Source organism: Pseudonaja textilis, chromosome 1 (genome assembly GCF_049901715.1).
Source record: "Pseudonaja textilis isolate UNSWEBS1 chromosome 1, rPseTex1.2, whole genome shotgun sequence".
NCBI lineage: Eukaryota > Metazoa > Chordata > Lepidosauria > Squamata > Elapidae > Pseudonaja > Pseudonaja textilis.
Window position 1 is genome coordinate 80,826,853 of NC_141990.1, and position 13,970 is coordinate 80,840,822.

The 13,970-nt window shown below is 35.9% G+C and overlaps 1 protein-coding gene across 2 annotated transcripts in view; it reads left to right on the forward strand.

Moving 5' to 3' along the window:
• The first annotated feature begins 1,724 nt into the window (after nt 1-1,724).
• Nucleotides 1,725-13,970, forward strand: part of SYNE1 (spectrin repeat containing nuclear envelope protein 1) — a 212,762-nt gene continuing 200,516 nt past the window's right edge. For both annotated transcript variants that reach the window (XM_087939369.1, XM_087939379.1), the window contains exons 1-10: nt 1,725-1,816; nt 3,876-4,078; nt 5,707-5,871; nt 6,149-6,301; nt 6,856-6,999; nt 7,957-8,130; nt 8,711-8,869; nt 10,270-10,434; nt 12,186-12,320; nt 13,066-13,224. In XM_087939369.1, coding sequence (XP_087795495.1) covers nt 1,792-1,816; nt 3,876-4,078; nt 5,707-5,871; nt 6,149-6,301; nt 6,856-6,999; nt 7,957-8,130; nt 8,711-8,869; nt 10,270-10,434; nt 12,186-12,320; nt 13,066-13,224 — 1,482 coding nt within the window. In that variant the 5' untranslated portion in view covers nt 1,725-1,791. The remainder of the gene's footprint in view (nt 1,817-3,875; nt 4,079-5,706; nt 5,872-6,148; nt 6,302-6,855; nt 7,000-7,956; nt 8,131-8,710; nt 8,870-10,269; nt 10,435-12,185; nt 12,321-13,065; nt 13,225-13,970) is intronic.

Genomic DNA, 13,970 nt, shown 5'->3' on the forward strand with positions numbered 1-13,970 from the left:
GGGTTTAAGAAAAAGAGCTGGTAATATTATCTGAGAGGTACGAAGTTTCAATTTAACTGATTTATTGGTAAAAACCTATGCACAAGAATCTTCTCAACTGCTTCTCATTTAGCAACTACTTAGTTAGCAACCATTCAAAGATACCATGATTTTAAAAAATCATTTTCTAAACAATGCTGCATTTAAGACCGATTTTTGCCTGCCTGATAACAAGTTTCGTGCGAAACTGATTAATATCTGGTCAGCTTCAGGCTGCAGTGGAAACTGACAGGAGGGTTTTAATCTACTAATTAAAGTCACACAGCTGAGTTTACGAACTTTTGGTTAGGTCTTTTTAAGGAAGTGCTGCAGAGAATAACAACTCAAGAAAAGATAGCTTGTTTAAACAATCTCTCCACCCTGTAAGGGACCAAAAAGGGTCACACACAGGGAACTGTAGGAGGGAGCAATGCGTTATTTATCTGAATAAGATCACAGCAACCAGTGATCTACATAGCATCTGTTTTCTCTGTCCCTTTCTCTCTCAGTTGCATGTTCACTTAGCAACCATTTTGCTTAACAACCAATGGTTGTTGGAATGGAATGCAGCTCCTCAATGGAGATAGGATGTACTAATTGCACTGGTTCAATAGAAGTAGAATAAGTGAGTGGTCTTTTTGTAGGTTTGTAGATTTGTTACCATCATCCTCTACCACTCCCAGATATTCTTTTCTTTGATTTTTCTGGCTTCATAACAACATTTTGGATTTTGTATCTGTATCAGTTTGGCTAATTTCTCTTCTGTGAGCATTTGTATCCCGAGTCAATCAAACAGTGTTAAAGCCAACTTACAGGTTCAGGTGCAATTGATCATAAGACCATATGACTGCTGCATTAGCTACTGTATGTTTTATGAAAGATATTTACATTTTCAAAACACAGACAATCTGAAAATAATGTCACACTTTTTGTGTCTTGTTTGTAAGGCCTATGAACCCATCAGGACAAGGAAGCATATTTTTCTCTCTGTTTAAAAGAGCAGTCTGGGAAAAAAATCTGGATGACCAGTAAGGTTAACAAAGAGATTCAGGAAACTGCTACTGTTTACTCCCTTCTAATTTTGCAGACTTGGGAGCCTAGCAATCAGACATACATTTTGCTGAATTATAATTAGATTGTGTATGAGAAACTTGTTTAGTAATAGAAGGCATAATTTGCATGTAGAAAATCTCAGGTTCATTCTTTAGGTTTCTCTGCCTGGAGTCCTGGGTGGTTGTTGACATTTTCATTGACCTTCATGAGCCAAACTCAAGATCAGTGGTCTATTTCTCTTTAAGCTTCCCTATGATGATGAGGATTTTGTCTTTGAGTCAGTCTTTATTTTTGGTGACTACATCAACAAGTCCCTGCAATTTTCTAGGCAGCTTCTTCCTAGGGCTAAGAGAAAATGACTTGCGTCAAGTACGCTTTTCTATCCAAAGCAGAACTCCATGCCCCCAGTTCAACGCCTTGATTAGTAGCCCAAACTGGCTGTACTGTAATTTGCTGTACTATAATTCCACGTTATCCTTAGTTATTTTTTTAATAATTAATTTGGACATGGTGACAATGAGGTTAATATCAGGGGCATTTTTGCACATGGAAGATGAACCTGTAAGAAAAGCTTAATAGGTATAGTAAACTTTTTAAAGGCTATTTTCTTATCTTATTGGAGATTTTATTTTTCTTCTCCTTTTTCAGACCATTATAGAAAACAACAAATTTTTTGAGCAGTATGAAATTACATACCAGATCTTGAAAAAAGCAGCTGAGATGTATGCCAATGCTAATGGCTCACGTAAGTAGAAGTCTATTTGTTCAGCATTATTCTTATTGTTAGATCAAGTAGAGCTGTTGCTAAGCAATTTGGAAAATGACAAAATTAGAAGCCATGTGTATGAGAGCAGATGACATGAATAACCACATGAAGATATTTCAGAGCAATGATCCTTTCCTAATGTGGTAAACATTTTCTAACATTCTTTTTTATGGATGTGAAATTTATAACCATGCTAGGATACATATCCGAATGCACCAATTATGTAAAAAATATTTAGATTTCATGTGGCTTTTTATGATATGTATCAACACTGATTTCAATATTAATCCAATTTCAACTTTGACAGTTTGTTTATTCTGTTTCCCATCTTCTTATTTAATCAACTGCAACCATCTTTTTAGGGTGATGAAGGCCATGCTCTTCATCCCATCTCTGCAATGAGTCAAATCATTTTGGCCACAAATGCTCTACTTCAGGCTGGGAAAGAACACTAGAGATTGTCAAAGCATATTTAGTTTAGTTTAGTTTAGTTCACTTCATTGTCATTGCACCTCGTACAACAAAATCTTCAGTGCACATCATGACCATGACCATGAAAATAAACACAAACACACATTCTTCACCCTTCACACATTGAACCGGAAACCCCTGACGCCACACCAACACTGCACCATACAGCAGAATTCAAAAGAGCTACTGCCCTGGGATAGAAGATGTTTTTCAGCCTATTTATATAAGAGGTTTTCTTTGCAAAATGGATTGGCTTTACTTAATGACATGTTAAAGCAGTATGTGTCCCTGAAGGCTCATCACAGCTGCTTTGATCACTACCCCAGTTATCTCTGCAGATGTACCCATGCACGGATAACTCTTTTGGGCCACCAGTGAAACAAATGGTTTGTGAAGGCAACCAGAGAAAACATTTCTGGCTGAGATGTTTTAGCTCCTTGAACTTTTTCCATGGCAATTCACTTTACAAAGTGGCCCTTTGATGTCTCAGCAGAGCCCTTCAGAGCTTTCCAATACAATGCACAGTGTACTTAAGTACTAATGCCCCTTATAATCTAGGACAGTGATGGCAAGCCTTTTCCACACCAAGTGCCCAAACTGAAACATGCGTGCATGCGCACACCGGAGCACCAGAAACCCAAAGAGCAGCTGGCCATTGTGCATGCATGTGCCGGCCAGCTGGTCTTCAGTTGCATGCTGGCCAGCTGGTCTTCGCGTGTGCCGGAGCACCAGAAACCCAAAGACCAGCTGGCTAGATTGCATGCATGCACTGGCCAGCTGGTCTTAAGGTTTACGGCACTCTGGCATGTACGAAGACCAGCTGGCTGGTGCGCATGCACGTGCCGGAAATGAGAAGATTAGCTGGCAACCGCACATGTGCCCACAGAGAGGGCTCTGTGTGCCACCTTTGGCATGCATGCCATAGGTTTGCCATCACGGATCTAGGAAAAATGCTTAATCACTGCGGACTTTGTTTCCCCAATATTGCACAGATCTGCAGTAAGGTGCTGCTATGCTTAAATGTCTATGCATGTATGTTAAGGGTCTCCAAATTCTTCAGCTCATTTACCCCTTCATGAAGTTTTAGATTGTTGATCAATCCCCAAGTGCTGATTATATGAAAATGAATAAACGTTGCTAATAGTAACACCAACCCCTTGGATAATCCCATTGACCCTTGGAAATCGATACTGATCTCTTTGGAGAATTCTGGTGTGTGTGTGTGTGTGTGTGTGTGTGTAATGCAACTAAACACATACTTTTGTTTCTTCATCTTAAGATTACATTTAATAGTAAAGATGGTACATTTATCAGCAATAAGTAAGCTACTACTACTGTATTTACCTTCACTGTACTCTCATAATAGTTGTATGGTTAGGGATAATGTCAATGTTGCATGACTTAAGTAAAAGAATCACTAAAATAACATACATGAAACTGTACTTGTACTCATTATTTGTATTAAGATTGTATTATGATTAGAGCTTGTTTGTTCTTAATGTTATTTTATATTGGGATTTTTCATTTGATGCAAGATATATGTTAAAGCCTCAATGCTATATTTCAGCTGAAGAAATAGAGAACATAACAAAGTTCATGAACGATACAACAACACAGTGGAGGCACTTGTCAGTTGAAGTGAGAAGTGTTCGGAGTATGTTAGAAGAAGTCATTTCTAACTGGGATCGGTATAGCAATACAGTCACCATTTTGCAGGCCTGGCTGGAAGATGCTGAAAAAATGTTGAATCAGCCTGAACATGCTAAGAAGGTAAGAAACATTTGTTGCTTTAAGTACTTTACCATGTATTTGTTCGATATATATCCAAGAACTGTGGCAACAGGTTGAACTGAGAGGCAGTAACTGTCTCAACTTGATCCAGTAAGCCTCTACTTCTGAAATATGACTACCATTAATTTATTTATTTGTTTATAAAATGTATTGGCTGCCCATCTCACCTCAGGGTAATTCTGGGTGGCTTACAGTCATAAAAGAAACACACTCAGAGACACATACACACAGAATATTGCCCCTAACTATCTGAGTCCTCATTTTACTGATCTCGGAAGAATGGAAAGATGAGTCAACCTTCAGCTGGTCAGGATCAAACTCCTGGAGTAAGTAGTGAGTTAGCCTGTAGTAGTGCAATATACCACAACAAACATAATCCAATTACAGATGGGGAGAGTGGGGTCAGAGTGGGGAGCAGGTGGGATCTGTTGTTAACCAACCACTTCTACTATGATGCTCCCCCATTGGGGGCCCAAGCTAACTTGCAGAGCCAATCCTGTAGGTCATTATGAAATGTTGGGATCAACCTCATATTCAGAAGCAAGATGTTCCAGGGAGCATGTTCAATGGCACAGAAGGCCCTTCGCTGGACCCCACTAGCCAGAATAATTGACTAAATGAGCCTGCACCAAACCATTACTTCCTTTTTCTCCAAGTCTCAGCCTTTAGCCCAGAAGCTAAAAAACAGATTGGGAAAAAAAAAACCCTGTCTTCATGCCTAGTTAGTAGTATAAAATGAAGCAAGCCCACTTGATAATAGCATACATTTTTAGCACTTTTTTAATATAGGAGATACAGTTGTTAAAGTATCTTAGGTTCAAAGCATTTAGGGAAGATATATGCAACTTGTGCTCCTCTATATATTGCTATATGTCAGCTCTCAGCATTTCTCACCAGTGAGTGACCTTGCTAGCTAGAAGCATCAGACAAGACTATAAGGGCTTGCATTTGATCTTTAAAGTAAATTGGCAGGAATCTCATCTTAGGAAAAAAAAACCCTGTTGTGTTATATTCCAAATACCTACTTCTATTTGCTTCTAAATAGAAGAAGCGTTTATGTGTCTTTCAGGACAAGAGCCCCTGCTCAATATGCATTGCTGAGGTCTATATCAGGGGTCCCCAACTCTTGATCCATAGACTGGCACTGATCCCTTGCATGCCAGAAACTGGGCCATGAAAACGAGGAAAGCCCCATCCACAGGATGCAGGCAGTACACAAAACCACACCCTCCTCTGGTCCACAGAAAAAAAAACCCCTCTCTTCATGGAACCAGTCCCTGGTGCCCAAAAGGTTGGGGAGCTGCTGGTATACATAAATAGGAAATGCAGAATAGTTAATATTGTTTCCAGCATCTGTAAACTGAGAGTATCCATGCAAATGAGAAGGCAACTTATTTATTTTATTTAAATTTCATGTTGGTGGGGAGGAAATTCCATAGCATGGGGGCCACAGCAGAAAAGGTGGTTTAATTTCCTGAAAAATATTTAGTGTAAAGGATAAAGTGATCATTGCATGCTTATAATAAGTGGAAATTGGGGGGAATTAAACATTCATATAAGCGTGATTTACAACTTTTTTTCAGCAATGTTACCTATGTTCTTCCTAGGATTTCTTCCGGCATTTACCACAATGGATTCAGCAACATACTGCAATGAATGATGCTGGTAATTTTCTGATTGAAACCTGTGATGAGACTGTTTCCAGAGATTTAAAACAACAATTGCTCTTGCTAAATGGACGATGGAGAGAATTATTTATGCAAGTTAAACAAGTATGTTTTCGAAGGCTTTCTTCCTATAGTTACAAACCACTGTTGCACAGCATTATGTTAATAAGTAATTTAGTTTTTAAATTTAAATAAAGATTTGTACATCACTCATTCTATTTTCTGTGTGAAAAGAAAACCCACATTTTGTTTTTGTTTTTTTAAAAAAACCACTTAAGAATTATGTTGAATGGAATTTAAACTTTTGTCCCTTCTGTGGTTAATGTTCTGCTGACCCTTCCTTACTTCTATATTGTTTTATCCATTTTCTGTACTTTCACAGTATGCTCGGGCTGATGAATTAGACAGAGTAAAGAAGGAATATTTGGATGGAGTAGCTGCCTTGTCTGCTTTCATTGATGATGCAAAGAGGAAAATCCAAACACATTTAGAAGTGTCCTTTCTAAATGTAAAGTTATTTGTCCAAGAAATGGAGGCAAGTTAATTAGAAGCTGGGCGTTATTTTTATGGAGCACTGTGGCAGATTCTTGTTCTGCTTTTTTGGAGTAAGAGCATTTTTAAGGACATTGGGTGGTATCCTCATAGTTCTCTTAACTGCTATTTCACTTTCCTGCTGAGACTTTAATATTCTTTGCTTTTTGTAAACGCCTCTCCCTGTGCTTAAGTGTTACACAAAAATTTCCAGTGTGAACTATTTAAATAGAATTGTTATCACTTTCCAACACATTGTTTCCAACATTATTTTTAAAAATATATATTTTGGCAGTATAGAAATGAATCTCTAATGAATGTTCTAATAAAATAATTTCACAAAAATATTGCATTAAAAACCTTCAGTTTCCAACCTAATATGTATGCTACTTAAATAGTTATGGTATGTTGCATTTAATATGTGTTGCCACTAATTAATGCAACTGAAGGAAAGGATGCTAACTCTCAGCCTTCTCCCTACAACTAATAGGAGATGACCTTCATTTCTTAAAAGCCTTGTATTTTTACACATAATTATTTGTAACAAAAATATTGCAGGATATTAAACAAAAAGCACTCATTATGGAATCCCAGTACAAGATGATAACAAGGACAGTACAAGTGGTTACCAAGGAAATTTCACAAGAAGAAGTCAATGAAATGCTTGCAAGAATGCAGAGAATCAAAGGACAGCTCAGCAAGGTAATTACTATTCAAGTAATTTTTTTAAATTACTCTAAATTACCTCCCTCTAATGAGAGAGATAAGGGTAGAATTGATTTATGTTTCTTCTCTGTATTTAATTATTCTGTCATTCCCAATTCCTTTAGGGATAGCCCAGAGATTTTCAATATGTTCCAACTATGAAATAAGTTTAAGGAAGACATTATTCCTTCTATCCATACCATCCACCCACCCCTTTAGGAACTGCAATTATACATAATGTATCAGGTATTTTTGGAAAAACAAAAGAAAATAAAGATGACAAGAATAAGAAAAAGAAGAAATGGAATGTGTATCGTATATATACAAGAAGGAAACCTTGAAATGAACAAAAAGCATATTGTGTAAATATTTTCGATACATACACTGAAGTCTTCACACAAACGTTCCCCCCACAAAAGCAAATTTGTGGGAACTACAAAGAAGAAAGATATTCATTTTACTAGGGGTGCTATATACGATCACCACTAGATATCAGAAACATTCTATTTTAGTCCTCGTCTAGCTACTGTCTCATTTAGCAATCATTTCAGTGATGACAGAGATGAAAAAGAAACTTTAAGACCAATCCTTGAATTTCCAACTTGCACAGGCCTGTAAAGCAAAGGAAAGCTGAAGTAAAAGATCATAAGCATAGTTGCAAGTTTTACTTAGAGACCACTTCGCTTAACAACTGATTTGCTGGTCCTGATTCTGGTTGTTAAATGAGGACTGCCTGTATTTGAAAATCAACATAAAATTAAGTAACTGTGTTAATACTTGAAGAGATTTAGCTTTCATTAAATAGATACAGTATGTACATATGTATATAGAAAGACAGGTACACACATATATACCAATGTACACAATCGTATCTAATCATTTTATATATCTGTGTGTGAGAGATTTGTGTTTCATTTTCATCCATGGTTTTTAAAATATTTCTGTTGGTATTAGGTTAAGGAGACCTGCCCAGTCATGCTCTTTGATTCACAAGAATTACTTCCTCATCTTGAAGAATTAGAAAAACAAATTACACATTTTCATGAATCTCTTGACAAGATCAATGAAATTATTTCTGTATTAGATCCTGAAGCCCAGCCTGCTCATGTTTTTAAACAGCAACATCAGGTATTTCTCATGCTTAATGCTCCAAATATGTTTTGTTTTAGTATTTATTTGGCAAAAAAGTATGACTAATTGATCTCTTGAATAACTTTCAACTTTAAACAAAATTTTAAGTGATTTCTAAGTCAAATAGTTCCGTTTTATTGGACTGTAATAAACAGGAAGTTGAAAAGGGGGGAGCATATACATCCATGTCTAACATGCAGAAGCTCCCATAAATAGGGATTCTAGCAATTCAGGAGGCTAGGAAAGATTTGACTTCCAAAGACAGTAAGCAATTGTGGGCTGAAATTTTATCTATCTGAAATATCTGCTTGGCAACATATACAACTGAAACACAAGTTAATCTTGTTTCAGTACTAATTCTCAAGAATCATTCAAAGCAATAAATGTTAGCTGGGTAATGAATTATAGCCTTTAAATAATTAAGTTGCAATAGTGTAACATTATTGTACCAGGTGAAAAAATTAAGTATTGTTTTATAGAAAATAAAGTAGGAATAAAAGAAACATTGCAAAGTTGTGAATTCTGTTTATCTTACTGTCCAAAATATGCTTATTTTAATATTTTCATCTTTTTAAAGGATCTAGTGGCTTATCAAGAAAACTGCAAAAAAGCCTTGTTATTAATTGAAAGAAATAGTCAAATTATTACAAAGATTCTGGCTTTAAGTAAAGTGTTAAATCACTTCAGCTTTTCTGCACTTCAGAAGAAAGTGGTAGAAATTCAGGCTGCTTTTCAGGTAATCTTTTTCAATTTCAGGAATGTCACTAAATTTTTAACAATATGAAAATAATTGTGGAAAAAAGCCAAATTGACTAAGGCATATTAAGATAAAGTAACTAAACTAAAAACAATAATTCAAGACAGCCTCTGATAAACGTTATTGTAGAAAGAATAATACAAATAGTAACAAATCCAAAGAGATGATCTGCAGAGCTAAAGGCACAAAGTATATTCAGGGATCATTGCAAACTTTAAAAAAAAACCAATACAAATTCAGTTTTGGGTGAAACAAGGAGTTAAAATAAAGATAAAGCTCGCGTGGTTGCTTACAGTGCTTAAAATACTGGGTCAATGAGGCTTTCAAGAACTTGGCAGGAAAGTGGCCATCTTAGGGAAAAGATGACTTATGTGAGGCTTTTGAAGTCTTTTTCTCTTGCATATTCCCTACTCAGCTTTTTTTTTTTACTGTTAAATTGATCTTGCTGAGACAGTTGCAGAAGAAGAGAAATGCCTATAGGTTCTAAGAGCAAAGACAGATAGTTGTTCTAGAACCACCAATATGTTTTGAGGGTCCCTGTGATCTATGTTTGATCTCAGCATCAGATCCCATACAAAGGAATTTTTCCCTTTCTGTTTATCTTACACAATATCTATCAGTCTTAACATCACATGTCCTGCTGAAGCTACACTTAAATATTTACTGTGAGTAGGTGAATTAAAAGGAGTGTAACTAGAGTCTATGGAGGGTACAATTATTGCTTTTTATTTTGCAGGTGAGTAATATTTAATGATCTAGTAATGATGGCTAGTAATTCTAAATAACAAAATCCTATATGAGCTTGGCTTGTGCACTGATTAAGAAGCTGAAATGCTATAACTACAATTATTTCCAGGTCACATTTACATTAACATAGATTCAATTTCAGAGGAGTGAGATTGTTTATATATGTCACCTAAAAATATAAAAAGGACTTGGCAGTATTCATCTTAGGGAAAAGATGAGTTATGTGAGTTTTTTGAAGTCTTTTTCTAAGAACTCCTCATGAGGCAAAATGTTACAGAAAAACACAAAAAATAGCAACTAGAGATTTTGGTTGTTGTTTTCAAAGTCCAGATATTTAAGCCCTTTTAGAGTATAGTTTGAAGCCTTTCCCAAGAGATTGTAGACTGCATGCAAAATCAGCATTGTAATGTTGACCTCAGATAGTACTTAATCTTGAGGGAAAACAGAAAGATATTTCTCCTTTCTCATAATACTGAGGGTACAGGGATATAACCTCAGTTTGGTAAATCAGAAATAAAGAAACATAATATTTTTCCTCAAGTGTAAATTATAATTTTAGTTAGTGCACAAAATGGGATATGAGAGAAAATCTTTAGCATTGTAGGATTTCCCTCCTATTTTCATTTATGAAGGATATGGTGCAGAAGACTGCTAATTGGAAGAAAAATGTTGAGGTAAATAGTCGATTGATGAAGAAATTTGAAGAATCGAGAACAGAGTTGGAAAATGTTCTCCAGACTGCCCAATGTTGTCTAAAAGAAAAAGGCAATCCTGAAGAACTTCTCCGGAAACATACGGTAAATATAACTTTATAAGGCATGTTTAGGTTTCATATTGCTAATTAAAATATCATTACAGGTAGCACCTAGCCAACTATAGTTAATGCCAAAAAGCCAGCAGGATGAAAACTATTTGGAAATACCAGGGCTATAGGTTAAAATAGGAGCTCAAAAGCATATCCCCAAAAACCAAGAAGTAGTTTGTTTTTGCTTTAATGCATGTTTAATTTAACTGAATTTAATTATTTGATTTAAATACCAATAATCAGCGCTTGTTTATACAGCGTGTTTATTGAGAGGGTAATTTTTTAAGAAGTATAGCTTTAATGTATTTGCTCCATAGGAATATATTTAGACTGTTTATGAAGGCTGACGTATGAAATAATGTTTAGGAGTATAATTTGAGAGTCCTTGAATATTTTACTTCTTCACAATGTAAACTATGAACATGCAGTAGATTGGAATCAGGGTAGATACTCTCAAGTCATTCATCATTCCTGTGACCATTAAATGGATAAAGCCATGTAATTTTTGTTGACAATAATAAAGAACTTATTTTTATTGCTACCTTGTAGGATGCTTTTGAAAATCCCAGTTTAGATGAAAGCCTTGATATTCTCTGATGTTCTTCCATCCAAGTGCTAATTGGGCCTGAGGCTGCTTGGTTAATTCCTCAGCCAGCTTTGCTGGCTGAGGAATTTATTTTATTTTATTTATTTATTTATTTTGTCAAGCGATTATAAGATAACAGGTATAAGTATAAACATAGTTATGAATACATGAAATGGATACATATACAAAAAATAAAAAGAAACAGTAGGACAGGGACGGTAGGCACGTTGGTGTGCTTATGCATGTCTCCTACAGACCTCTTAGGAAAGGGGTGAGGTCAATAGTAGACAGTCTAAGGTTAAAGTTTTGGGGGTTTGGGGAAGAAACAACAGAGTCTGGTAAAGTATTCCAGACATTGACCACTCTGTTGCTGAAGTCGTATTTCCTGCAATCAAGTTTGGTGCGGTTAACCTTGAGTTTGTATCTATTGGGTGCTCTTGTGTTGTTATGGTTGAAGCTGAAGTATTCATTGACAGGTAGGACATTGCAATGTATGATTTTATGTAATTCTAGGAGCTGAAGTCCTTCAGGCTTAAAATTGCCAAGGTTGGAGAGCCCTGTTCTAAGATTCGGAGTATTAATCCTCTGCTTTGCTCTTTACTCTGATCTAGGTTGAAGGCCTTGAACATTCGTAATCTGCATAAGAAAAAAAACCTCTACATCCAAATTGCAGCTTCTTATTATGGGTTGGGGGATCATGTGGAAATTAAAGGGTTAGCCTAGCCCTACTCCTATAACCGAGCCTAGCCCTATAGGGCCATAGTGGCACGGTGGTTAGAATGCAGTATTGCAGGCTAATTCGGCTGACTGCCAGGGGTTTGATCCTGACTGGCTCAAGGCTTCCATCCTTTTGAGGTCAGTAAAATGAGGACCCAGATTGTTGGGGGCAATATGCTGACTCTGCAAAACCACTTAGAGAATAAAACACTGTGAAGCAGCAAATAAGTCTATTGCTGTTCTTTTTGTGGCCAGTTCCCATCCACCTCCATGCTTTTCAAGGCAAAATAGCACAAGTATAAATTGCATCCAAGTTATCTTTCATAAGATCAACCTCAAATCAAACCATCTAAGTTTCCTGTGTTGGTACATAGTATAAAATTTTGGAATTTTCTAGCAACCATATTTACATTTAAACATGTGATACATTTCAAAACCAGGAATTTTTCAGTCAGTTGGATCAAAGGGTGCTCAATGCTTTCCTGAAAGCTTGTGATGAACTTACTGACATCCTTCCTGAGCAAGAGCAACACACCCTTCAGGAAGCTGTGAGGAAGTTGCACAAGCAGTGGAAGGTGAGTTTTGCCAACCAGCTTTAGTTATAAGTTGTTTTTGTCTTTGTGTGTAGGCTCTCAGGTCTGTTGACTCCTGGACTAGTTCCTGCAGTTTTCATGGCAAGATTTCAGAAGTAGTTTGCCCTCATAGGGCTCGAAACAAGTGACTGGCTCAAGATCACCCAGCTGGTTTTGTACTTAAGGTGGAAATGTTCAATTTCCCATTTTCTACCTTATTTCCTTAACCCCACTTCATCAAACTAGTTCTCCTTGTTTAAGGTACACAGCCACAAAGTCCATTCTGTCACTTGTGCAATTGTTGTCAGTTATTCCTGTCCAAGTGACATGAAAAATTCTTGTGTACTTTCACAAGTTTACTCAACTCCGATTTCTTAATTAAAGATACCAGGGTAAAAAAAATCACTTCTCTTAAAAAGTATTTTTATCATAATGTGATAGGTTACACAATTATTTTATTTCGTGTTTTAAACTTTTTGTTTCTGCTGTGATTTTGTGATGTGTGAACAACTTTTTTTCCTGTTCTTTTTTTACGGTGTAACATTGCATTGCATTTTTAAAGAAAGTTAGTCCCCTGAAATTGTTCAGAAAAACAAGTTCAAGCATCTTAGTTACTGCCTCTGAAACTAATGATCTGGTTGGTTTGGTGTTGGTTGGTTTGCTTGTTGTATATCTTTATAATAATTTCTTAAAAAGAGAACTGACTGTTTTATATTAACTTCTTTCCCCACTTTTAATTATGGTGCAGGATCTCCAGTCAGAAGCTCCATACCATTTACTCCGCTTAAAAATAGAAGTAGAAAAAAGCAAATTCCTAGCAACAGTGCAAGAATGTCACACTGAACTCACTCGCCAGAATGAGCTCATGACCAAGGAGAGCAGTGAAAAAATAATTAAGGAGCACAAGGTAATTCTACCTCTTTCTTTAGAGGTAGCCATAGAATTTTTCTCTTTATTTTATTATCTGCCTTGACTCCTTAAAAATAAAGGAATCTTTAGAAAGAAAACATTGCTGTCCTGTTCCAAATTTTTCTGCTTATGATTCCAGTATAAAAATGATATATGAGCAAGTGATTTTTTTTTAATATAAAATTTGTCATTTTATGGTAAAGATTAATCTGTTGCATATTGATCTTAGAATTTCATGTACATTACTATTCAGCATATAAGTGCAACTTCTATGAGTAATGTTTACTTGGAACAAGAGCTTAGATTCACAAAAAATATAATTAAAATATCATGTTTCATTGAGATTGATTCAATGAAATTTGCAATTTATTTATTCATTCATTTAATTTCTACAGCCACCAATCTCAACCAGTGACTCTGAGTGGCTTACAGTTATTTGAGCTTAATCATTATTTTAAGAATCTTTATGCATGCATACAACAAAATTCATTTTAAAAATATGATTGACATAATACGTTGCTGGTTTCTTGGCCTGAACAGCAGATATCTTGATGTATCTTTCCAAAATCTGTTTTCCTATGGCCCTTGTTTATTATTGTTGAGTGTTGGAAAGCACCATTTTCAGTATTAAGATGATTTATATACTTTTAATAATGCTGCAATTTCAAGATCTTACTTCTTAGAAGATACATATTGTATTGTACTACTGTATGTATAAAATCCCTCATGAAATTCCCAGATCAA